We start from the raw sequence: 27010 nt of genomic DNA on the forward strand, positions 1-27010 counted from the left end.
GACATTGTACATTTCATTCTCCAAGACCAAATTCGTGGCCATTGAGACGCAGTAATTTGATGCTTACTCTCAATGCTCCAAATATCTCTGAGCCCAGTTTTTGGTTTTTTATTCAGATATCCAGATATTAATTTGTACCACTGTGCGGCCTGGTGTCCCAGGAAGTCTGCCTGAAAGCATAAGAATTCTAAACTAAATTGATCATTAAGATTTTTCCATTCAGGGAACCCCGCCTGAATAGCCTGCTTCAGTTGCAACCACCTATAACTTTGTGATTTTTCAAGACTAAATTTACGTTGCAACTGTGAAAAATCAAGCAGTTTACCATTAGATATAACGTCATTTAACGTGCGTAAACCTGCTTTTATCCAATCCTTCCAGACAATCTTAGATCCGCCGATTTGAATCTTGGAGTTTAGCCATATAGTTTGATTTGTAGATTTTTGAAGTGGAATAGGTGTGAAATTATTGACATATCGTAAAGTTTTCCAAGTATCTATTAATATTCTGTTTTCTTTGTGCAGTCTAGGCATTTTGATACTGAGAACATAACAAAGCCTGATAGGAAACATAAGCTGCCATTCCAACCACAACCAGTCTGGGAGCTTTTCCATGAGCTCTGGGAGGACCCAATACATACCTTGGCGCATAATATAGGCTTGATGATACCTCTAGAAATTGGGAAAATTTACCCCTCCCTCCGCAATTGGCTTTCGTAAAGATACTAAGGCAACTCTAGCAATTTTACCCAGCCAAATAAATTTTGTAAGAATACTATTTAAATTTTTATAAAAAGACCCCTGAAAAAAAACTGGTATCATACCCATTTGGTAACAAACGGGCAAAATCAATCATCTTAATAGTTTGGACTCTCCCCCACCAAGACAAATGCAAAGGATTCCATTGCTCACACAATTCTGTTACCTTTTTCAATAAAGATTTTTCATTTACCTTCATTGTTTCTTCTAGCGTGTTTTTTATCCAAATACCCAAATATTTTATTCCTTCCTCTTTCCAAATAAAGGGAAATACATCAAATAAACCTTTTGTACAATGTACATTTAGAGGAAGAACTTCAGATTTATTCCAGTTTATTTTATATCCTGAAAATTTCCCAAATTTCTCTATCAATTCAAGCAAGCTTGGAAATGGTTTTTTCAGGATTCCTCAAATGAAGCACTATATCATCTGCATAAGCAGAGACCTTATATTCCCGACCAGAACGCAGAATACCTTGTATCTCCTTCAACTGTTGAATAGCTAATAATAAGGGTTCTAGTACTATATCAAAAAGTAAAGGAGACAATGGATATCCTTGTCTAACCCCCCTTTGCAACTTAAAACTCTCAGAGAAATTATTATTAATTTATAATCTAGCAACAGGGGATCTATACAATGTTTGGATCATTTGTATAAATCCTGAACCTATACCAAACCAATCCATTGCTAAATGTTTTGAAATAAGGGTAACTATGATGTACAGGGCAGGGTTTATTTAGACCTTTTAGTCTGGTGCTAGTCATCTATGAACACCTGCTCGGGGCTTTTGGTAATTCATAGGATAATTGAGCCCGTACTGAAATCCCCTTATTCAGTTTTTGGAAATCACAAGGTTAGATTTACATTGCAGGTGCTATCCCTATGCTGGGAATAAAAGGGTTTTTTTAAACCAATTATCCAACTTAATTGTCCCATGATTGGGGACTAAAGAAAGAAACAGTGGGGAAATATTTTTGTTAGCACACATGTATTATGAAAGCAGCAGCTTCTCTATGAAACTCATGGATGAAACTAAGGAATTACAAAACTTTATAAAGCTAGTTTTGGTTTCTGTATGGCGTAACTTACAAATTGAATGCATATATTGCATAATGTTTGGGAAGGAAATGGTAAACCAGAAAAAGGAAAATCCGGTATTAAAATAGGTTTGGATAGTTATTAACTAAATAAATTTTTTCTGACCATGTCTCTTTCCCAGGCCAAAAGAGCCTAGTATTTAATATAGCTGTCTTTTGTCATTATTCATGATAGGGCCACCCCCCCCCCCCCCCAAAAAAAAAAAAAAATTTCTAGGGTCTGATATTCATTTGGAAGTAATAAGTGTTTTGCTGCTGTCAGCAAACTCTGAAATTCAATGTTGGGCCCTATTTGGACACCGGCATTGAATTAAGTCTTTGTGTTTTATGACAGATTTTTTAATGAATGTTTGGTACTGGAAACCGTTTAGATCAGGGGTGTCCACACTTTTTGGGCTTGCGAGCTACTTTTAAAATGACCAAGTCAAAATGATCTACCAACAATAAAATTTAAAAAAAACACAACGCACACTGTACGCATAGAAAATGTTAATTATCATTCCTATTCCAGGGTTTTTCAAAGAGGTCAAAGCAGATGACTCTATGCACTATCACCTCAGTAACAACCATACAAAAATAGACAAATATACCCCCCTCCCTTTTTACTAAACCACGATAGCAGTTTTTAGAGCGCAGGGAGCTGCGCTGAATGCCCAGCGCTGCTCTCGACGCTCATAGGCTCCCTGCGCTAGTAAAAGGGGACCTTAGTGTAAAATATAGACAGCAGATATAAATTGAGACACATTTCGATCACTAAATTTAAAATAAAATCATTTTCCCTACCTTGTCTGGTGATTTCATGAGTCTCTGGTTGCACTTTCTTCTTCTGACTGTGCATACAATCTTTCTTCCCTTCTTTTAGCCTGTATGCTTCCTCTCCTCCACACCTCATTCCCTCCCCCAACTTTTCCTTCCTCTCCCCTGCCCTTTCTTTCTCTCTGCCTCCCTTTCCTTTTTTTCTGTTTCTCTTCTTTCCTTCTGTCTCCCTGCCTGCCCTTTTTCTTTCTTTCTTTCTCCCTGCCCTCCCCCAAGACACTGCCACTGCCATCGGGGACCCAAACTGCCATCGGGGACCAGGACCCAAACCGCCACCAATAACAGGCCCGAAAGCCGACGCCAATAACACGCCCAAAAGCCGACGCCGCCCCAACCTCTCCCTGCTTCGGCCGACCAGCATCGCGAGGAACTGTTGGGGGAAATGCTGCCGGGTCCTGCCTTCGCGGAAACAGAAAATAGGCAGGACCCGGCAGCAAGAAGAGGAAATGCTTCTCACTAACATGTCTCCCGCCTTAGCCCGTAGCGAACGCTTGCTTCAGGACTCTCAACATGTGCGTGCAGGCTTCCCTTCTCCCCCCCCTCCCCCTCCCCCTCCCCGGGCATAACTTCCGGTTTCGGAGGGAAGAGAAGAGAAGCCTGCACGCACATGTTAGAGCCCGGAGCAGAAGTTCGCTAGGGGCTGAAATCTCCAAGCCGGTTTTTTTTAATGTTCAGCAGCGGCAGATGACAGCTGGGCGGACCGCCCAGCTAAAAGGCCCTAGGGAGAACACTGGAGAGGAAGGCTGATCCGCCCGTAGATCAGGACAGCAACACGAGTGCGATCGACTCGAGTTGCCTTCCTGAGCTACTGGTCGATCGCGATCGACGCGTTGGGCACCCCTGGTTTAGATAATAGCGGTATATAAATGCATTAAATAAATACGTTTTCCAGGGCAGTTAACACATTAAGTTCAATATTCAACACTTAACTGGCTATAGGTTACCGCATAAAGATAGGACTGACTTTTTTGTGGTGCTTAACCAGCCAGGTTCTGACTCTGCCCTCGGAATGCCCCCAAATAGCTACTTTTCAGTTCAGCACTAACCACACTCCCACATATAAGAAAACATAATCTAATGAGATCAAGCCAGCATGGTTTCTTTAAAGGCCGATCATGCCAGACGAATCTACTGCATTTCTTTGAGGGGATAAGTAAACAGTTGGACCAAGGTGACCCCGTAGACATCGTATATCTAGATTTCCAAAAAGCCTTCGACAAGGTGCCCCATGAACGCCTACTGAAGAAACTGTGGAGTCACGGGGTGGAAGGGGACGTGCACAGATGGATCAAAAATTGGCTGGCGGGCAAGAAGCAGAGGGTAGGAGTAAAGGGGCCTACTCTAACTGGATAGGGGTCACAAGTGGTGTTCCGCAAGGGTCAGTGCTGGGACCACTGCTGTTCAATATATTTATTAATGATCTAGAAACGGGGACGAAGTGCGAAGTTACCAAGTTCGCGGATGACACAAAACTCTCCAGCAGGGTCAGAACTGTTGAGGAATGCATAGAACTGCAGAGCGACCTGAACAAACTGAGTGAGTGGGCAAAAAAATGGCAGATGAGCTTCAATGTGGAGAAATGAAAGGTCTTGCACATAGGGAAGGGGAACTCCATGTACAGCTATACGATGGGAGGGAGGGTACTCGGGGAAGGCAGTCAAGAAAAAGATCTGGGGGTATTGGTGGATAACACAATGAAGCCGGCAGCGCAATGTGAAGCGGCCTCAAAAAAAGCGAGCAGAATGTTGGGCATTATCAAAAAAGGTATCACTACCAGAACGAAGGAAGTTATCCTGCCACTGTATCGAGCAATGGTGCGCCCACATCTGGAATACTGCGTCCAATACTGGTCGCCATACCTCAAGAAGGACATGGCAATACTCGAGAGGGTCCATAGGAGAGCAACGAGGATGATAAAGGGTATGGAGAACCTTTCATATGCCGAACGGTTAGACAGGCTGGGGCTGTTTACCCTGGAAAAGCGGAGACTGAGAGGGGACATGATAGAGACTTATAAAATCATGAAAGGCATAGAGAAGGTGGAGAGGAACAGATTCTTTAGACTAGCAGGGACAACTAAAACAAGAGGTCATTCAGAAAAACTGAGAGGAGACAGATTCATAACGAATGCAAGGAAGTTCTTCTTCACTCAACGGGTGGTAGACACCTGGAACGCGCTTCCCGGAGAGGTGATAAGACAGAGTACAATTCTGGGGTTCAAAAAGGGACTGGATGACTTCCTGGAAGCGAAGGGGATAACAGGGTATAGATAGAGGTTTACCTTACAGGACATTGAGCCAGTGGCGTACCAAGGGGGGGGCGGGGGAGGCGGTCCGCCCCGGGTACCAAGCCCTAAGGGGGTGTTCCCGGCCTTGCCGTTCAGTCCCCCGCCACCCCCGAAGGACCGCTCGCCCCACTGACCTTCCTGCACCACCTGTGAAGCAGCCCGCAGCAGGATCGCGAAGTCAGCGTCAGCGATCCCTGCGCTGCTTCCTGCGCCGCGATCCCGCCCCTTCTCTGACGTCAGAGGAGGGGCGGGACCGTGGCGCAGGAAGCAGCGCAGGGATCGCTGACGCTGACTTCGCGATCCTGCTGCGGCTGCTTCATAGGTGGTGCGGGGAGGCCAGGGGGGCGAGCGGTCCTTCGGGGTGGGTCGGGGCATCAGGCCTTCAGGGTGGGGCGGGCGGGCAGGCAGGCAAGCAGGCTTTCAAGGGGGAGGGGGTGACAGGCAGGCAGGCAGGCCTTCAAGGGGGGACAGGCCTTCGGGGGGGGGGGGTGCAGGCCTTCAAGGGGGGCAGGCAGGCCTTCAGGGGGGGTGCAGGCCTTCGGGGGGGTGTAGGCCTTTGGGAGGGTGCAGACCTTCAAGGGGGGGAACAGGCCTTCAAGGGGGGAAAAGCAGGCAGGCCTTCAAGGGGGGGACAGGCCTACAAGGGGGTGGGGCAGGCCTTCAAGGGGGGGTGCAGGCCTTCAAGGGGGAGACAGGCCTTCAAGGGGGGGAAAGGCAGGCAGGCAGGCCTTAAAGGGGGGACAGGCCTACAAGGGGGGGGACAGGCCTTCGGGGGGGTGCAGACCTTCAAGGGAGTGCAGGCCTTCGGGGTGGGTGCAGGCCTTCAAGGGGGTGCAGGCCTTCAAGGGGGGGAAAGGCAGGCAGGCAGGCCTTCAAGGGGGGGGACAGGCCTACAAGGGGGGGAGAACCTACAAGGGGGTGGGACAGGCCTTCAAGTGGGGGACAGGCCTTCGGGGGGTGCAGACCTTCAAGGGGGGGACAGGCAGGCAGGCCTTCAAGGGGGGGGACAGGCCTACAAGGGGATGGGACAGGCCTTCAAGGGGGGTGCAGGCCTTTAAGGGGGGACAGGCCTTTGGGGGGGACCATGATTTAGAAGTACACGGAGGGAAGGGGGTGTTCAAAGAGACGTGCATATGCCAAACTTTGGGGGGGGGAAGAAATAATGGGTCTGAAAATAGAGGAGAGGGAGAGAGATGATGGACCATGGGATTTAGGGAGGGAAGGAACAGAAAGGGAGAGAAATTGGACACAAGGGATGGTGTGGAGGAGGGATAGAGATACTGGATAGGAGGGTAATTAGGAAAAGAAAGGGAGAGATGGTGGACTCTGGGATAGTGGGGAAGGAGGGAGAGATGCCGGATGAAAGGGTATTTAAGAAAAGGTGGATCTGTGGAGGGAGATGAAAAAAAGGAAAGATACCAGACTTCCTGGGAAGGGAAGGGAAATGGAAAGGGAGGACAGAGTTGGCAGATGGATGGTTAGCATGCAGAAAGAAGAAAGAAGGAGACCCTGGCAAGCAAGTTATCAGAAGAAAACCAGAGCCTTGGACCAACAAGATTTGAAATATAACCAGACAACAAAAGGTAGAAAAATTAATTTTATTTTCTGTTTTGTGATTATAATATGTCAGATTTGAAATGTGTATCCTGCCAGAGCTGGTGTTGGACTGCAAAGGTGAGCTAGGATTTAACAGAGAGAGGAAAAGTCCTTTTTGTTTCTTTATTTTATTTACACCACAACGCCAGTGTGGTTAGGAGAAGCCAAAGGGGGTGAAAAAGCTATAAAACCCACCAGGAGTTTTGAAAAAAATCACCCAACTGGGCAGGAAAATCGAATTGAAAAACCAATTCAATAGGGCTGAATCGAATCAAAATTTTTTTTCCTGTATCTGGCAGCATTAGTTTGCGCTACTGTCTTAGACTTTAGGACCTGGGATTGGGGAGAGATGGCATCCTCAGTACTTTATAATGCAAGTGAAACGAGGATTTGGTCAGACTTTTAAAGGGTCTGCAGAAAAAAAATATTGTATAGGCCGGGGACATGAGACAGCAGGAAATGGGAACTTTTCTTCCTTCTATTTTTGTGAATGGAAAGGCTGAGGATGTCAGAGAGTTCAGTTAAAATATGTGCTTTATAAGAAAATATAATAATGTGTTTTATAAAGTTTATAGCATAGCTGGCCTACCCAGTGAGGTGTTCCTAGTGGTGATGGTGGCAGCGTGTCAATGTGTTGAGAGGAAGAGGTGGTCTAGGAAATTCTGCTGAGCAAACTCCGGGCCCATTTCCACCCCCCAGTTAGTCCACTCCACTCAACTGGTTCACACACTGAGTGGGTCTTTGGGTGTTGTTTTGGGATCTCTTCCAGTGGTTTATCTCCTTCTGGTCCAAGGAAGGAAACTTTGTTATCCTTAGCATTGACCTACAGAATATGTTTGTAACAGCGCTGCTTGTGTGGCATTAGGCTATGTAGTGATCGAAAGAAAAAAACAGACCTTTGCACATTTTTGCACTATATGGTGGGTGTATGAGGAGATTCACATTTCCTGCACAGCTAAGTCCATGTAAAGTTACCTTGTGCTGTATTTGACATCTAGCAAGATCTCTGTTTGAAAGGAAAGATCTAAACTTAAAAATGAAGTGGCCAGAAGTTATGGTAAAAGCAGATAGTGTAGCTGGTTTTAAGAAAGATTTGAACAAATTCCTGGAGGAAAAGTCCATAATCTGTTATTAAGACATGGGGGAAGTGTCTGCTTGCCCTGGATCGGTAGCATGGAATGTTGCTACTCTTTGGGTTTTGACCAGGTATTAGTGTCCTGGATTGGCTACCATGAGAATGGGCTACTGGGCATGATGGACCATTGGTCTGACCCAGTTAGGCTATTCTTATGTTATGTTCTCATCTGTAGGGGCCTTTGTTTTCACTTCTTATTTTAATGTATTTTTTTTCTGGGAACTTATCAGTGTTTTTTATAATGGGAACAAAAATGGAAGAGAATTAATGTGTGTGGGATGAGGGGGTAACTAATTTCTTCAGCTAAATAATTCAATCCACTTCAAACAGACATAGGAGAACTCACGCACCATTCACACACCCTCCAACCAAAAACGTCAAAAGGAAAAAAACTGTTCGACAACCTCCTAGCCATTCGAGCTGCAACACTCGACCCCCAACCCTACAACCAATTGACATCGACCACATACTGCAAAACCTTCAAAAAGAAATAAAAACCCTTCTATTCAAAAAACACATAAAACCGAACTAACACAATCAGAACTGTCCCAAGCATCACCTGCAACTACTCCATATGTACTTCTGATGTCATGACAATTCAGACATAATTTATGTTATGTTATGTTTGGAATATAAGAAAATTTTCACTGCCTGTTTCTAGTCTGACCATTTATTCTGTTTCATGGTCATTACAAAAAATATTTTTTTACATGGGGGGGGTGTCAAAAAATGATGGGCCCCGGGTGCCACATACCCTAGGTACGCCACTGCATTGAGCGAATAGGGTATGGACATTTTAGGTTAGGTAGGGAAAACTTTCAGGTCATGAACCTGGAGGGCCGCCGCGGGAGCGGACTGCCGGGCACGATGGATCCCTGGTCTGACCCGGCAGAGGCAATGCTTATGTTCTTATGTTCTGTTCATGGAGCTCTAGTAAGCAGCAGCAAAACAAACAAACAAAACAACTTCCAATGGTAGCTGAAGCCTCTTGTGGCAAACTCAGGTTTGTTTGGTTTGTTTTTTGTTTTGTTTTTGGGGGGGGGTTACTGCTGCTGCTGATACTTACCAGAGCTTCATGAGCACAGCCCTGCAGTGTGAAGGAGTGACTCAGTGGGTAGAGTTACTGCCTCAGCACCCTGAAATTGTGGGTTTGATCCTGGGCAAGTCACAAAATAAAAACCACTTTTTATTAAACTACTTATGAGCTCCGCTGATTGGGAGCTGTACTCGGCCTACCGTTTAGCTCTTATGTGCAGGTGCCAGGTACAGTTTCTTCCCCTTTTACCGGGCTACTCAGCACAAATAGTGTGCATTTAATTTGTGCTGAGCATAGTCTGGCAAAACAAAATCATTCCCTCCCCCCTTCGAGGAACAGCAAGGGAAAAGACAAAAGGATAAAAAATTCAGCAACCTACTACGAGCAACAGCAGTCAACATATTACAAAAGGGTAACCAACAATGACAAAACAACGTTCCTTATTGAGAGTCCAGAGTAGAAAGAGCTTGGCGCTCCAAACCTGCCAACTGTATCATCAAAGTCCTCCAATGAGCAAGCATGGGTGCTTGTAGAGACAGCCACAGTTGCAAAATAGCCATCCTGCACACTACACTAGCTCTATGAACAAAAGCTGCACATCCAGAGCACTTGGGAAACATAGTAAGTCTCGGTGTGAACAAATAAGTAGGTGGTATTCTCCCGGAGCAAGATCAAAACTGTGCAAAATGTGTGAAGAGCTGACGTCAAAAGGAAGCAATGTGAGGACAGTGCTAAAACATGTGGCCCAAAGTAGCATGGGGAGAAGCACACTTTGGACAACTATCCGTGGCCTTAAGCCGGGCTTTAAATACTCTATTGGGGGCAAAATAGGCCCGAGTTAGAAACTTATAATGTCTCTCTTTCTCCGTCACTTGGACCAACCATTTAGCACCTTGCTTAATGCAACCTTGAAGCAGCTCAACCGAAATTTGGGTGTGTAAATCCTGAGTCCTGGCATCAGCCAATCTGGTGTAATCCAAATCCCCAACAAGCTCCTAAAGAAATCAATGGTAAAATCAAAGTGGTATGGGTACCTGTGCAGTTAAGCAGATAGCTTCAGAGAAACGTTCTTGAATCTCCTCTGCCAGCAGTATTCTACTAGGCTAACAATGTAATGTTATAGTTGCAGAAATGGGTACCAGTCCCTGGCAAGTAGATGAAAAGTCCTGCGTAGAGAGGCAAAGGATTTCAAAGAGCCATCTGCCTGCACCACCTGCGAAAAATAGTGCAAGCCTTTCAATGTCCAAGGGAATCAATATAATTAAAGCCTCATTTGCATAGCCTCGCTCCCGCGCTTGGGTGTAATATACTAGTAAAGGCCCACTGAGCTGAGGTGCAAATAACTTATAAAATTCAGGGAAATAACCATCAGGTCCATGGGCTATGGGAGATTTCAAAGTTTTAAACACCTTGAAAAGTTCTTGCCCCTGAATAGGTTTATTCAGAGTTGCCCTGTTGAGCCTCAATAAGTTTTGGTAAAGCAGCATCTTCAAGATAGTCTGCTATGTCCGGCCCCCGCTAAAGTGGAGGACTAGCATAAAAGTCAGCAAAACCATATTTGTAATACTTAAATTTACGATAGAAAAAGGATTTTTTAGTACGGTCATGGAGCAGTGTATTAAGAGCAGTCAAAGCCACCTGCGTCTCCTCCTGCAGGGGAGCGCTGGGATATTTAACATAACAGGCTTTAAGAGTAGTATATTTCTTTTCTAAGTGCAAAATGCCGTGTGATATGCATCTCCTACGAGCTGACACATATGCAATCGCATGTCCTCGGAGTACCGCCTTTGCAGCGTTCCAAAACAAACCCGAGTCATCAGCATGAAGCTCATTAAACAAAAGATATTCCTCCCACTGTTTCTGCAAAATAACTATTAAAGTCCGGATCTCCAGCTAAATAAGCTGGAAACCTCCAGCCTGGCAATATACCCGGCCTCCCCAATTGCCAAGTCTATCCAAATGGGGCAGTGGTCGGAGTCCATTACATGCTTCCTCCACCCAAGGAAACAGAGACTCGGAGACTAAAACGTAATCCAATCTGGAAAATGTAGAATGCACCCTAGATTGATGGGTATAGTCTCGCTCCGTCGATGAAGGAGTCTCCACATCTTTATAAACGATCTGGACATTGGTACGACGAGCGAGGTGATAAAATTTGCAGACGATACAAAGTTATTCAGAGTAGTGAAGACGCAGGGGGATTGTGAAGATCTGCAACATGACATAATCAGGCTCGAGGAATGGGCATCGACATGGCAGATGAGCTTCAAGGTGGAAAAGTGTAAAGTGATGCATGTCGGTAACAAAAATCTCATGCACGAATACAGGATGTCTGGGGCGGTACTTGGAGAGACCTCCCAGAAAAGGGACCTGGGAGTTATGATCGACAAGTTGATGAAGCCATCCATGCAATGGGCGGCGGCGGCGAAAAAGGCGAAAAGAATGCTAGGAATGATAAAGAAGGGGATCATGAACAGATCGGAGAAGGTTATCATGTTGTTGTACCGGGCCATGGTGCGCCCTCACCTGGAGTACTGCATACAGCACTGGTCACCATACTTGAAGAAGGACACGGTACTACTCGAAAGTGTCCAAAGAAGAGCAACTAAGATGGTTAAGGGGTTGGAGGAGCTGCCGTACAGCAAAAGATTAGAGAAACTGGGCCTCTTCTCCCTCGAACAGAGGAAATTGAGAGGGGACATTGACTTTCAAATCTCTTCTCTATAAAATTCCCGCCTTTATTCATAGAATATTGATTCCCTATACTATCAGATGTACACTGCAATACTCCTTAATTCGTTGTATGTACAGCTTCTATTTATTGTATTTACAGTTTCCCTTTATTGTAAACCGCCTAGAAGTCGCAAGATTGTTGGCGGTATATAAGAATAAAGTTATTATTATTATTATTATTATACATCAACAAGATTACTCAGGTCTACTGACCAACATCTTTTAATAGTTCCCTCACTTAAAACCATAAATACACGGCGGCAATTTATTTTCTCCGTCACAGCACCCAAAACATGGAATTTACTCCCAATTTATGTACAGGAAGAACATAATTTAGATAGATCTAAGAGCAAGTTAAAATGCTTTCTTTTTAAAGATGCATTTGACAACTAATAAATTAGGTATATCAACTAGGAAATCAGATTAGGTGCATCAACTGAACCTTAGTTCTTAATTTTTTTGATGCTCACCGTTTTCCCCCTTCCTATTGTTTTTTCCCTTACTCGTCTTACTTACTATCATTAACTTGTATTTCTTTCCCTATTTTTTCCTTTTGTACCATATGTTTTGACTAGTCAGTCATATTTATCTGGTTGGTTTCCCCTTGATAATTGTAATTCATTATTTTACTCCTTTGTACATCGCTTAGAATTTTGAATAAGTGATTAATCAAATCCATAATAAACTTGAAATTTGAAACTTGACATGATCGAAACATTCAAGGTACTGAAGGGGATAGACTAGTAGATAAGGACAGGTTGTTCACCCTCTCCAAGGTAGGGAGAACAAGAGGGCACTCTCTAAAGTTGAAAGGGGATAGATTCCATATAAACGTAAGGAGGTTCTTCTTCACCCAGAGAGTGGTAGAAAACTAGAATGCTCTTCCGGAGTCTGTCATAGGGGAAAACACCCTCCAGGGATTTAAGATAAAGTTAGACAAGTTCCTGCTGAACAAGAACGTGCGCTGGTAGGGCTAGTCTCAGTTAGGGCGCTGGTCCGCGTGAGCAAACTACTGGGCATGATGGACCACTAGTCTGACCCAGCAGCTGCAATTCTTATGTTCTTATGATCCACCAGCCCCAAGGATTTGAATTAAAAAGCCTTTATCTGCCTTAATGTCCCTCAATCTTGCAATAATGCGAGAACTGACAGCAGCCATTCAGTGAGCAGCGTGAGCCCAGGCAGGAAGCGAAAAGCTGGCACTCCTGCCTTATTCGCCGCTCTGCATCAAGAAAGGAGGCAGCCGTCCAGCAAGGGAAGGGGGCAAGGAGTGCAGAAAGTTCCTGCCGAGACCGCACTGGACCACCAGCTTTTAAAAAAAGGTATCTCCATAAGACGCACCCACTTTTGGGAGGGGGAAACAGTGCATCTTATGGAGTGAAAAATACAGTACATATCAGTATGTAAAGTTGGTTGGTAAAACAGATTATTCCCTCCCCATTATAAAACAGAAAAAATGATTGCTATTCCATAACACACTCTCCCTCTGTATTTGAAGTAAAAAGACTTAAAATGGTCAAGTACTTTCACAATAGTCTGGACACTGTTTAAAAATTGAGCTCTCTAAATTGTTATGTTTTACAGGGTGCTGATGGTTGAGCTCAGTGAGGCGCTGGAGAAGGAGGATGTAGCTTCTCTTGTTTTCATATTGCAGGATTATGCAGGAAGGTTGACTAAAGCCAAGGTATTTCATTTTCTTTAAAGACCTTTTTAAAAAATGCTTCAATTGTTTACATAATACCTGTATATCAGTTTGGCTTTATTTTAGAGAAGCATTTTAAATATGGCTGCCTCTTTCTTCGCCTTGATTCATAAATTACTCAGATCTTTTTAAACCAGATGTACAGTACCTGTGTCTTTATTCTAAGCATTTACTTAATATGGGTAATGGAAGGCAAATCACATTTTGACCTGTTCTTTGTATGTGAGCGTGCGAGGTCTGACAATTTTGCAAACTCATCCTAAAAAAAGTGCTGCATACCTTGGGAAGCTATGCACAGACGCCGGTGCCTAGTCCACCCTTCAAAGCAATTTTGAAACTCTTTTTCTGGAATATCTATGAGAGCCATTGTCGTATTATCCTTGATGTCCTGAATGTCATCAAAATGTCTTCCTTTCAATATTTCCTTTATCTTTGGGTAAACAAAAAAAGTCAGTGGTGGCCAGATCAGGTGAATAGGGAGGGTGTTCCAGTACAGATATTTGTTTTCTGGCTAGAAACCCCCTCACAAACAGTGCTGTGTGAGCTGCTGCATCATTGTGATGCAAGAGCCATGAGTTGGTGGTGAAAAGTTCAGGTCATTTTCATCTAACTTTTTCATGCAGCCTTTTCAGCACTTCCAAATACAGTGGTACTTTGGAATCCGAACTTAATCCGTTCCAGAACCCCGTTCGGATTCCAAAACGTCTGAGTTCCAAGACAATGTTTCCCATTGAAAATAATGGAAATTGTATTAATCCGTTCCTGGGTCCCAACTCCCTTCCCGGACCCCCCCAATGTCCCCCTTACGATCGCCAGCAGGAGGGTGCCCAACCCCTCCTGCCGGACCCCCCAATGTCCCCCCTATAATCGCCGGCAGGAGGGTGCCCAGCCTTTCCTGCCGGACCAACCCCAACAAAACCTCCACCCCGGAACCCCCCCTTGGGCTTACCTCGCAGGTGGCTGGATGGCTCCTCGCATCGTCTGGCCAGCAGGCCCCTCCTATAGCCAATCAGGCCCTAGGATCCTGTGGGTTGGCCAATGGAGAGGCGGGTCTGCTGGCCGGATGATGCGAGGAGCCGTCCAGCCAACTGCGAGGTAAGCCCAAAGGGGGGTTCTGGGGTGGGGGTTTCATTGGAGTTGGTCCAGCAGGAACCGTTGGGCATCACCAGTAATAATATGGCCCAAAATATTGTCTTGTCTCTCCAAAAGGTCGTTACTGGCCACCCTGTGTAGTAATGCTCTGAAACAGGGATAATAGCACACTGATATTATGAGGCCCTGTGAAAGAATTATGAATTATTCCTCATTCCCTCTTCTCTCTTGCCACGTAGCCATTCTAAAGCAAGGGAAAATGTTAGCACCTTGTGACAGAATGCTGAGGCATTCCCCCCTCCCCTCTTGTCACAAGACCCCGTCACATATTAACCCTTATCTTAATCAAGCAGTCTTTATTTGGAAAGGACATCAGCTGACAGGCATTGCATTGCATATATGCAAAGTCTCAGGTTCTGTCCACGTGTTAATCAGGCCCTTGCCTACGTGCAGAATGTAAATGAGGGAGTTACTTTGATGCATTAGCTTAGAAGCATAATAAAAGGGACTCGGAGCTAGCCACTGGCAACACCTCCTTCCCAACTCGTATCCTGCGAGTATGTGTGTTTGCTGTGCTCCATTTCTACAAGTGATGCCCGGAACAGGGACCTTTCGCCCTGCTTGCTCCGTCTGACGATAAGACTAGATGCACTTCATCCTCTGGGATCCTCTCGAGTAAGTATGGGAAATTCCCTGTCAGAATTGCAGCATGCTCATGTGAAAGAATTGAAGTATATTCTGAGACATACAGATAGAGAGGTCTCTGAGTCACAGTTAAAATGTTTAGTACGAGAGATAGGAGAGTACTGCTCCCTGTATCCAGAAAAGGGATCCCTAAAAGTAGAAGATTGGATAAGAGTCGGGAAAGTTTTGTATGCTGAGCCTAGGGCATAGGTAGCCATATTAATTTTATGGCATCAGTGCAAGTGTGCCTTGGAGAAGGTAGGAACAGAGGCGTCCTCCAAGGTGGCAATGGTCTCATTAATCGTTCCCCCCCCCCCCGACTATTCCAGTCAGAACATATATCCAAAAATCATACCTCCTGCACAGTTAACTCCAGTACCTTTAAGTGCAAAAAAGGAAGAAACATTAGCGCACCCTTTAAGTGCGTTTCAAGCAATGATAAAAAAGGCCATAGAGGAAGGACAATTAGCAGCAGAAGATATGAAAGATTTAATTCAAGCCTAACCAGTCACATATGCCCGAGATCCTAATGGTCCAGGACAGATAGCTACTTATCAACCATTATCCTTTGCAATATTGCGAGAAATTCGTAAATCTATTTCAGAGGCAGGTTTAAGAAGTAATTTCACAGCCAGGTTATTTGAAATAATGGCTGGGGCGCATACTTTAATACCACAAGATTGGAAAGACATTATGCGTATGGTTTTGACTATAGGTCAATAGGTTATGTGGGATAGTGAATATCAAAGGGAGGCTCAACAAAGAGCTTTACAGTCTGGAGGGCTTTATTCCCCAGATCAGTTAGCCTCAGGAACACCAGTTAAAAGTTATGCAAGCATCAACCAGGGAGCCACCGAGCCTTATATAGAATTTATAAACAGGTTACAGGAAGCAATGGGCATTTTAGCAGCTGCAGTACAGAAAAGTTCCACTCCAAAAGGCAGTTATGGCTGTGGGAAACCAGGACATTTGAAACGAAACAGCAAGGCAAATATTAATAAACCGCCCATATTGAACAGAGGACGACCACCTAATATTGGTCCAAAATGTAAGAAGGGTTATCATTGGGCTAACCAATGTCGCTCAAAAACAGCGAGACACATCCCTTCGGGGAAACTTGCCCCAGTACAAACAGAGACTACCCTAACCTGCCCCTTGAAATTTCAGGCACAAAGCCAACTGTGTTAAATTCTAACACTGTAACAACTCAAAGTGCAGGCATAGATTTATATATTTAAGCAGAACAGGAATTGAAAAAAGCAGGAGATGAGGTTAGAAGTTTGTAGCTGCAGGAATTAGCTTAGTGGAACCGAGGATTTAGAGACTGCGTCTGTGTATGAGAAAGATAGTACTGGCTGCCTGCATGAATGTGTGTTTTTCTTATGTGACTGATAAAATGGGTCTGAGGAGAAATTAGCGAAAGAGAAGATGGTCAAAAACTCTAGAGAGAGAATAAGGATTTTAACCTCTTATCTTTATAACCTCTTATATTTGTAAATTTGAGACTTGGTTCAGAAAATAACAATAAATTATATTTTTGTAAATCAGTTGAAATACTGGTAACTAAGATGTGGGGTGTGAATTATTCCTCATTAATTGGAGTCACTGTTAAATTTCTAGATTCACTCTGATAATGTAGCTGGGGTCATTTTCTTCACTAACTCCCTGACCTTTGCACATCTTATCAAGTTTGTTGACATGCTTCAGCCCAGGTCCTTTGTTTGCACTCTTCAGTACTGATAACTTTGATGTTATCTAGGTTTGATTAGATATGAAGGATGTGACCTTCCATAGCGTTTGCTCACTCTGGTTAAGCCAACAGAACATGCTAACGATTATTAACTGCATTGCAGAGCTGACACTGAAGAAGAGTGTTAAGTTATAGGAACCTTTACAGTAATAGTCGTTTATTCATGTAAATGGAAAGTCTACTTTTCTCCTTTTGATACTAATGAAATTGCAAATTAATAGTTGTGGTATTTCATGTCTTTAATTGTGAATGAAAAGTTTATTACAGAAAAAAGTGGGTAAATGATTACGATGTCACTGAATGAACTGTCCCCAGATTTGGAATGTCTTCTGAGATAACTACAGATATGGTAAGCTATTTTTGAATCATGTTATTACAAGAATTAATAGACACCTCATTGAGTGGGCACAAATTAAAATTTGGATATTAATTGTATTTTGGTAATTTGATGAAAGAACGAATTACTGATTCATAAAGAAAAATGCTGGCTTCGTATAAACGTTATGCCATTGGAGTCTGAGTATCAGACAGCAATATGTGCCAGCTGTACTACCTAGAATTACTATGACTCCATTTTATAATATCCCTGGAAGATGAATGCCCCTTGCCTTTTGGTCATTTGGGAATTGTATTTATTTGGTATTGTCTCTGATTATATTGTAGATGATAGCAGCTGAAGACTGCAGCTTGCAACAAGCAGACAGGGGACCTATCCAGACTGCATACATGAAATCTATGGACAGTCATATTTCTCTGATCTTTTGTGACTCCAATCTAAAGAATATACACTTACTCTTAAAGCTTCACAAGACATCAAGATGTTAACTGGTTAACTACAGATTTTGATCGTGTTCATTCCTATGGTTGAGAATTTGAGAAGCAGAGAGACTGTTGTGAATCTACTGTCAGAAGAGTTTGCACAAGTTACCAGCCTGTCCACACCTTCCTTTACATTATTGTCACTTGTTTTCATATATTCTATGATGCCTTATTGTCCAGAGGTTTTACTTTGTTTAGGTGTTAATGTTAGTTATGTAATTTATCTGGACTTTCACATTTTTCTCTTAAGTGTGCAACTGTTGTGCTTTTCTTTTTTTTTAATTTAACAAACCTGTACTATGGTTTAGAAACACTTGGGTTATGATTACCTTTCTGCCAAAAAATACACCTACACCATGCAAACTATTTATAGTAGCACTGCAGATCTTCAGAGGATCCTCTACATTTATTGCGATTATACCTTAATTTACCTTCTTTGAATTGTACTTATGAAATATAATTGGTTAAGTTAGCGCCAAGGGGAATAGGAAAGATTTCCCATCCAACCAATTTTATAACTGAAGATGAAGTATCATATACCATGTTTACATCATGGGGAAAAGTAGCTCGAAAATTACCCTGGGATGCCATGATCATTTATACCTCCATTTTAGCAAATCATAAAAATCTGTCATGTGCTAGGGTAGAAAATTGTACTAGAAGTTTCATTAACGGTGGACTAGCTTTATGGAACTGTTCGAATTTTGTAAATATTTCATATATTAATGCTCACCTTGTCCTACCTGCAGGATGTTTCTGCTAATTTAACACACAATACCCAATTCTGCCTGAGTAGATTGGTGGCAGCATTGGTAAATAAACAGCAATTGATTAATCCCAGGATTACTAAAGAAAGACGCTCTGTCTCTATAACCTCTGATAGTTATGCCTTAAATGACCAGTGTGATAGTAATGTTAACTTGCTCTCAAAAGCTGAAATTATCTCTTTGACAATCTCTTTAGTTGGTGGGTTAGCATTATATAATCAAAAAAAACTTTAGCCCATACCTCATACGCACTTAGCTTATTAAATCAAGAACAAGACATCTTACCAGCGTGGTGGAATGCCAGTGGCGTACCGAGGGGGGGCGGTCTGCCCCGGGTGCAGCCTTAGGGGGGATACACAGCTGGCCCGGTCCCTATCACGCTCCCACCCTCCCAGCGAAAGCAGCATCGGCGCCATTACCGAAAAAGGTAATGGCGCCAGGCCTTGGAGCACCAAGGCAGACCGCTTCTCCCCCCTCCCAACCGAACCCCCGCTGACCCTCCTATCTCTCCCCCCCAAGTGAACTTTTCTGACACTCCCAGCGAAAGCAGCAAACCTCCCTCCAGTAGCGTCGGCTGCTTCGTGGCTTTCTTCTCCTTCTGCCGCATAACTGATGACGTCATCAGTGACGCTTCACCGGCAGGAGAAAGCCGCAAAGGTACACTTGGGGGGGGGGGAGAGATAGAAGGGTCAGCGGGGGTTTGACTGGGAGGGGGGAGAAGCGTCAGCCTCGGTGCTCCAAGGCCTGGCGCCATTACCTTTTTTGGGCAGCAGCAGCTTTTACAATTCGCTGCCGTTGCCAGCTTCAGGCCTTCCTCTCTGCCGGGTCCTGCCTACTTCCTGTTTTCATGAAGACAGGACCCGACAGAGAGGAAGGCCTGAAGCTGGCAACAGCAGTGAATTGTGAATGCTGCTGCTGCCCGATGAAGTTCAGGACCAAACTTTTCTTCAGGGGACAGATAAAGACACGTCCTGGAAAGGATCATTTTCAAAGCCCCGTGGAAACCTGCTTTTCTCCTCTTGCCTTGCTGCATTGCCTCCCTCTTATGTGCTGGAAGCTGAGGGTGGCTGCCCATTGCATCACATTGCATTATATGCCCTGGTTTGGGCTGTATTGTATCTGATGAAGTGGGTGACAAATCAGATCCAATAAATGAATAAAGATCTTCTCTTCTCTGTCGTCACCCTCTAATTTGCTGTTCCCCTCATTCCTCTGCTTTGTCTCCTTTTCCCCTTCTCTCTCTCACTTCCCGTCTCTCGCCTGCTTTCTCTCTGCCTCCATCCCTCTCTCTCCTGTCAGTCTTGCCTGTGCCCTCCCTTATGGGCACACCGGGATTCAGTACAAGGTTTCCCAGAAGCCGGCAGCTCCTCCCCACTCCTGTAAAGGACAGCTAAATGTCCAAGAGACGTAGCTCAAACAAACAGATCCCTGCTGGAGGGGCTTTTGTTGAGAGATGGATGGAGGGGCTGTTACAGACCCCTGCCACTAGAGAGAATTGGGGAGAGTGTTGCTGTACCCAACTGGAGGGAATGAAAGGAGATGCCAGAGCTTGGAGGGAGAAGAGATGCCAGGGCATGGAGGGAAGGAGGAAGGTATGCCAGATCAAGGGAAAAGGAAGGGGGAAAGGAAGGAGGAGATATCAGAGCTTGGAGGGGGAGGGAGAGATGGAAGGAAAGGAAAGGAGAGAGATGCTGGGAATCAGAGAAGGGATGATGCCAGACCGTGAGGTGGGAAGGAAAGAAAGGAGAAGAGAGAGATGCCAGAGCATAGGGGAGGGGGTGGTGACAGAGAGAGAAAAACGGAGAGGTGACAGAATTGAAATCAATCATGTACAAAGGAGAGAAGGGGCACGGGATAGATAGTTTATGGAAGGAGCATAGAATGAGAGAAGATGTCATATGGAAAAGAGAGAGAGAGGGTGCACACTGGATAGAAAGAGCACAGAGGGCAGTGAATGGAAGGGACGAGATGGTGAACAGTAAATGGAAGGGGTAGAGAGAGGGAAACAGACACTGAATGGAAGTGTGGGAGAGAGGAAGGACAGCTGCTGAATGGAAGTGTGAGGGAAAGGGGGAGCAGATGCTGGAAAGAAGTGAGGAGGAGAAAGAAAAAAAGGGCACATGCAGGATTGAGGGAAGAGGATAGAGTTAGTTACTGGAAGGGGTGAGGGAAAGAGGTGGCAAGCTATAGGTAGACAAAGTGAAAGAGGGAAATTGAGGACTGAATAGTAACAAAGAATTTAGACAGAGGCAGAAAATAAATTGAGAAGAAAGAACAGGAGGAAGGGAGCGGAGAGAGAGATGCCAGAGCAGGGGGGAAGGAGAGGAGACAGATACCAGACCAATGGGGGTGAAAGGAGAGATGGAAGGGGGAGGCATACAGTTTCTGGAAGGGGCATAGAAGGAGAGAAGATGCCATATAGGGGCAGAGAGATGGCAGACAGTGGATGGAAGGAAGAGAGTAACAAGAAGATGAGGAAAGCAGAAACCAGAGAAGACAAAGGTAGAACAAAAATTTTCTATTTATTTATTGCTTTAGGAGACATGTGTCACTGTTTCTGTGGTATTGCATTGTATGCAGAGTCCAGCTTCTTGCTGGTTCAATTTAACCTTTGTCTATGTATTTCTATTTTATCCCCCCCCTTTTACAAAACTGTGGAGCGTTTTTTAGCGCCAGCCGTGGTGGTAGCAGCTCTGATGCTCAGAATTCTATGAGCGTCAGAGCTGTTACCACCATGGCTAAAATCCACACTACAGTTTTGTAAAAGGGGGAGGGGTAAGTTTGTGATGACATTCCATACTAGGCGAAGGTGTTTTCTGTGTTCTGTGTGTTTGAAAGACATGGTTTTCTGTTAGGATTGACTGCAGGATTGATCTGTACTAGTCTGGCTTGTTTAGTTTTACAATGGGTGTATTGATGTTGTACTGCTTACTGCAGTATGTAAGATGCTGCCTTTTCCTAGGTACTCATGTGTGACGTGTGGCTTGTTACTAAAAATCATGTTTTTCATACAGATGGGGGGGTTGCTAAAAAATGATGGGCCCCGGGTGTCACACATGCTAGGTATGCCACTGTGGAATGCCTTATGGTCCTAGTTACCAGATGGCCAGTGGATCCGGGTCCTCTTGCAGTATCTACTCATTGGAACAGGTCTCTTGATAACTCTCTGTTGTTTTGTTCAATGCCTGCCTTCTTTGTTTAATTTATGCATAAAGCCATGTCATGGTCATATCGCAAATTATCCCAATCAGATTTGCCTTACCTTTATAAGGCTCTTAACAATAGTAAGGAAAGAGGAGATATAGTAATGTTCTGAAACAGGGATAATATCAGCACACTGATTTTATGAGGCCCTGTGAAAGAATTATGAATTATTCCTCATTCCCTCTCCCCTCTTGCCACGTAGCCATTCTAAAGCAAGGGAAAATGTTAGCACCTTGTGACAGAATGCTGAGGCATTTCCCCCTTCCCTCTTGTCACAAGACCCATGTCACATATTAACCCTTATCTTAATCAGCATTGCATACGTGCAAAGACTCAGGTTCTGTCCACATGTTAATCAGGCCCTTGCCTATGTGCAGAGTTGAGGGTGATCTCGATGTAAAAGCATGTACCTGTGTTTCCACCAATGTAAAAGCATGTACCTTTGTACCCACCAATCATTAGATGTGTAAACGAGGGAGTTACTATGATGTCATTAGCTTAGAAGCATAATAAAAGGGACTCGAAGCTAGCCACTGGCAATGCCTCCTTCCCGACTCATATCCTGCATGTGTGTGTGTTTGCTGTGCTGCATTCCTACAACCCTGACCTTTCTTTATCAGTGATGTTTTCTCTCCTCTCGGAAAAATGTTTAAGCCATTTGTACACTGCTGTTTTCTTCATGGCATTATTCCCATAAACTTCGACTAAATTGTCCCCGATTTCACTTCCACTCCTGCCAAGTTTAAGAATAAATTTAATGTTTGTTCATTGCTTTAATTCAAGCTCCGATATTCTCACAATAGCACACAAAAACATGCAACAACAATAATGAACGCCAGTTAGAAAGATACTGCCACATGTCCACACGAACAAAGCTGTGAGACACTGATATACCAAGGTTATGAAACCATACCAAGTTGTTTGTACAATGCTGCCAATGTAATTGCACGGAGGCAAGTTCATGAGCTTAATTGTCATACCTCATATAGCAAGGACTTCTGATTTTTGGTTGTAACTGGAAAATCACAATAAAATATCTTCAACAAGAAATGTAGGATTTGCAGTTATAACCAAAAACTTGGTGCTTTTCTCCCTGTCTAGCATTGCTCCTTATCTCTTCTCTCCCTTTCCACCACCTACCTCCTCATCTACCATCACCCCCTTTTTCTTCCAATTGTGCTTGTAAATATAAATGGGGGGCAAGCCAAAATATCATGTTCACACACCAAAGCTCCTCCTCACTTTATAATGAGCCATTAGAGATACTACATGAAAAAAAATCCCAAATGCCCCAAACTGGTCTCAGTCACCCAGTAAAACTAACTTTAAAGTTGATAGTATCATTCAGTGTGTTCTATATGAAAATGAGGTATGGATTCTATATAAGTTTGAACTGAATCATAATATAAAATCTTCAACTCGAGTTCTGTAACACTGGATTTCTCAACAATGGAGCTAGGATAGAAGTTCCCAATCATATCCTGGGAGACCCCCAGACAGTTGGTTCAAAATAGCCACAATGAATATGAATGAAATAAATTTGTATACAGTGGAGGCCAGGCATACAAATCTACCCAATGAATATCCTGAACTAGGATGTTTTTCCCTTATAATTCTCCATACAAGAAAATGTTCAAATTGTGGTGTTACTGCTAGACATTTTGCAACATAACACAAATATTGTACCTGCAAAAAGGCATTTAGAACCGATATATAGCAAACTTAAGAAACCATAAAAGCTATTAATTTAAAAATGTGTATGAACTATACTATAAAAAAAGCTAATCTGAAATAGCAGATAACAATAAAGCCTTTAATCATTTTGAAAGATTGATAGGTAGTGCATGACTACAGACACCTTTAAATGATGGAAAAGTCAGCCTATAAGCAGCAGAAAATCTTCTGCCACTTTGTCTTGGCAGACCTAAAGACAGTGGTACAACTGAGTCACATAATTCTCCATAAAATATTTTAAAAACTAGACAAGCACATTTGAACTTGACTGAATAGGAAGCCAATGTATGAGAGATGTTCAATAATTTATCCTAGGACAAGTAGGCAGCATATTCTCACAGGTGGGTGATGTCATCCACGGACCCCGGTAAGGACAATGAAAAATGCACTGTCACTTTAAGCTTTGCGAAGCTTCGAGACTGCCCACACCGCCCATGTGCAAGTGACTTCCCTCCCGATGTTGGCTCGTGGTTTCTCAGTTCTTCGTTTTCCAAGGAGCAAAGAAGTTCCAAACTGCCTTCCCATCAGCGGAATTTTGCCTTTTGGCTTTTCTTGTTTAGGACATAGTATTTTTCATTATTAAAAAAAGTTTTTAAAACCCTCTTTTTTAAGAACATAAAAACATAAGAATTGCCGCTGCTGGGTTAGACCATCATGCCCAGCAGTCCGCTCACGCAGCGGCCCTCTGGTCAAAGATCAGCACCCTAACCGAGACTAGCCCTACCAGCGCCCGTTCTTGTTCAGCAGGAACTTGTCTAACTTTGTTTTGAATCCCTGGAGGGTGTTTCCCCCTATAACAGCCTCCAGAAGAGCATTCCAGCTTTCTACCACTCTCTGGGTAAAGAAGAACTTCCTTACGTTTGTACGGAATCTATCCCCTTTCAACTTTAGAGAGTGCCCTCTTATTCTCCCTACCTTAGAGAGGGTGAACATCCTGTCCTTCTATACTAAGTCTATCCCCTTCAGTACCTTGAATGTTTTGATCATGTCCCCTCTCAATCTCCTCTGTTCGAGGGAGAAGAGGCCCAGTTTCTCTAATCCTTTGCTATACGGCAGCTCTTCCAATCCCTGGACCCTTTCGAGTAGTACCGTGTACTTCTTCATGTATGGCGACCAATGCTGTATGCAGTTCTCCAAGTGAGGGCGCACAATGGCCCGGTACAGCGGCATGATAACCTTCTCTGATCTGTTCGTGATCCCCTTCTTTATCATTCCTAGCATTCTATTTGCCCTTTTTCGCCGCCACCACCCACTGCGTGGATGGCTTCAACTTGTCGATCAGAACTCCCAAGTCTCTTTCCTGGGAGGTCTCTCTAAGTACCACCCCAGACATCCTGTATTCGTGCATGAGATTTTTGTTACCGACATGCATCACTTTATACTTATCCACGTTGAACCTCATCTGCCATGTCGATGCCCATTCCTCAAGGCTGATTATGTTACGTTGCAGATCTTCCCAATCCCCCTGCGTCTTCACTACTCTGAATAACTTCACATCGTCTGAAAATTTTATCACCTCGCTTGTCGTATCAATGTCCAGATCGTTTATAAAGATGTGGAGACTCCTTCACCAACAGAGAGAGACTATACCCATCAATCTAGAGTGCATTCTACATTTTCCAGATTGGATTACATTTTAGTCTCCAAGTCTCTGTTTCCTAGGGTGGAGGAGGCATTTAGTGGACACATTTGGATAGACTTGGCAATTGGGGGGGCCGGGTATATTGCCAGGCTGGAGGTTTCCAGCTTATTTAGCTGGAGATCCAGACTTTAATAGGTTTTTCCAGAAACAGTGGGAGGAATATCTTTTGTTTAATGAGCTTCATGCTGATGACTTGGGTTTGTTTTGGAACGCTGCAAAGGCGGTACTCCGAGGATATGCGATTACATATGTGTCAGCTCGTAGGAGACGCATATCGCATGGCATTTTGCACTTAGAAAAGAAATATATTACTCTTAAAACCTGTTATGTTTAATATCCCAGTGTTCCTCTGCAGGAGAAGATGCAGATGGCTTTGACCGCTCTTAATACACTGCTCCATGACCGTACTAAAAAGTCCTTTTTCTATTGTAAATTTAGGTATTACAAATTTGGTTTTGCTGACTTTTATGCTAATCCTCCACTTTATCGGGGGCCGGACTAGCAGACCATCTTGAAGATGCTGCTTTACCAAAACTTACTGAGGCTCAACAGGGCAACTCTGAATAAACCTATTCAGGGGCAAGAACTTTTCAAGGTGTTTAAAACTTTGAAATCTCACACAGCCTATGGACCTGATGGTTATTCCCCAGACATCCTGTATTCGTGCATGAGATTTTTGTTACCAACATGCATCACTTTACACTTATTCACGTTGAACCTCATCTGCCATGTCGATGGCCATTCCTCAAGCCTGATTATGTCACGTTGCAGATCTTCGCAATCCCCCTGCGTCTTCACTACTCTGAATAACTTCGTATCGTCCGCAAATTTAATCACCTCGCTTGTCGTACCTATGTCTAGATTGTTTATAAAGATGTTAAAGAGCACGGGTCCAAGCACCGAGCCCTGCAGCACCTGACTGGTGACGCTCTTCCAGTCCGAGTATTGTCCATTTACCCCCACTCTGTTTCCTATGCTCCAGCCAGTATTTCACCCTCGATTCCTTGGCTCGCAATTTTCCGAAGTAATCGTTCATGTGGAATCTTGTCGTACGCCTTCTGAAAACCCAGATATACAATGGCGACCGGATCGCCCTTGTCTATCTGTCTATTTACTCCCTCAAAGAAGTGCAGCAAGTTTGTCAAACACGATCTGCCTTTGCTAAAACCGTGCTGACTAGTCCTCATCAGCCCTTGTCCATCAAGGTGATCAGTGATGCTGTCCTTTATCAGTGACTCTTGTTTCGGACCGGTTCCTTAGAGGGGCCTTTGGGTTCATTTTCTATCTACATGTCAAAGATTTTCCCATCAAATTTGAGCCCTTCAACTTTGCTGTGTAATATTCCCGTCCATGTCGAAGCTATCGATGTGAGCGGTTTTAAGAAGTGCTGTCGGTGCCAGCGCCCCATCTCTATCACTGGCCCACATATCTGGTGTATACAGTGCTTAGGGCCTGGGCATCAAATGAATACTTGTGCTCGCTGTTCCATTCTTCAAAAGTGCTTAAGGCCTAGCGAATCCAGCAGCAGAAGCTTTTTGGCTCAGCAGTGGACTCTGGCGACAAAACAAGTCCATCAGTACCAGTGGAACCAGCATCGACATCAGCTGATATTCCTCCATTGAAGCTGGCTAAGAAGCCACCCTCTCAGCAAGCATCGCAGTCCTCGATAGCATCGAGTCCTTCGATGCAGGCCAAGAGTCGACACTAACAGTCTCCTTCTGTGCAGGCGGTGTCATCTATGGGGGTACATCCTTTTTGAGGTCTCCCATCCTCATTGCCTTGCAGCACTGATGGTACCAGCTGTTGAGCCAAAGGTACCGGTGCAGGTCTTCAGAGACCAGCATAAGGAGTTCTTTAGCAGGGAGCTCGGAGATATCTTTAAGCTCCATTCTATGCCAGTTCAAACACCAGCTCCATTGGTACCGGCCCAGCCAGAGCATAGCATTTCAAGGCCAAGGGGTACCAGTTCCCGATCTGTATTGAGGCAGCATCACTCTGCATTGCGACATCATAGGCCTGCATCAATGTATCAACTCTCTCCATCAGTGTAACATTGGGGTGCACTACGAGGTATCGATGCAGGTTCTACAAAATCTAAACGAACATCGCATGGTACCGATTCTTCTTCATCTTCATAGTCTTTAGATTGGTACTAAC

The 27010-nt window shown here is 44.1% G+C and overlaps 1 protein-coding gene across 4 annotated transcripts in view; it reads left to right on the forward strand.

Moving 5' to 3' along the window:
- The window catches only part of CFLAR (CASP8 and FADD like apoptosis regulator), a 173117-nt gene that overhangs the window by 83062 nt on the left and 63045 nt on the right, over positions 1-27010 (forward strand). For all 4 annotated transcript variants that reach the window (XM_033946842.1, XM_033946841.1, XM_033946844.1 and 1 more), the window contains exon 3: positions 13044-13143. In XM_033946842.1, the coding sequence (XP_033802733.1) occupies positions 13044-13143 (100 nt within the window). The remainder of the gene's footprint in view (positions 1-13043; positions 13144-27010) is intronic.

Source organism: Geotrypetes seraphini, chromosome 5 (genome assembly GCF_902459505.1).
Source record: "Geotrypetes seraphini chromosome 5, aGeoSer1.1, whole genome shotgun sequence".
Lineage (NCBI taxonomy): Eukaryota > Metazoa > Chordata > Amphibia > Gymnophiona > Dermophiidae > Geotrypetes > Geotrypetes seraphini.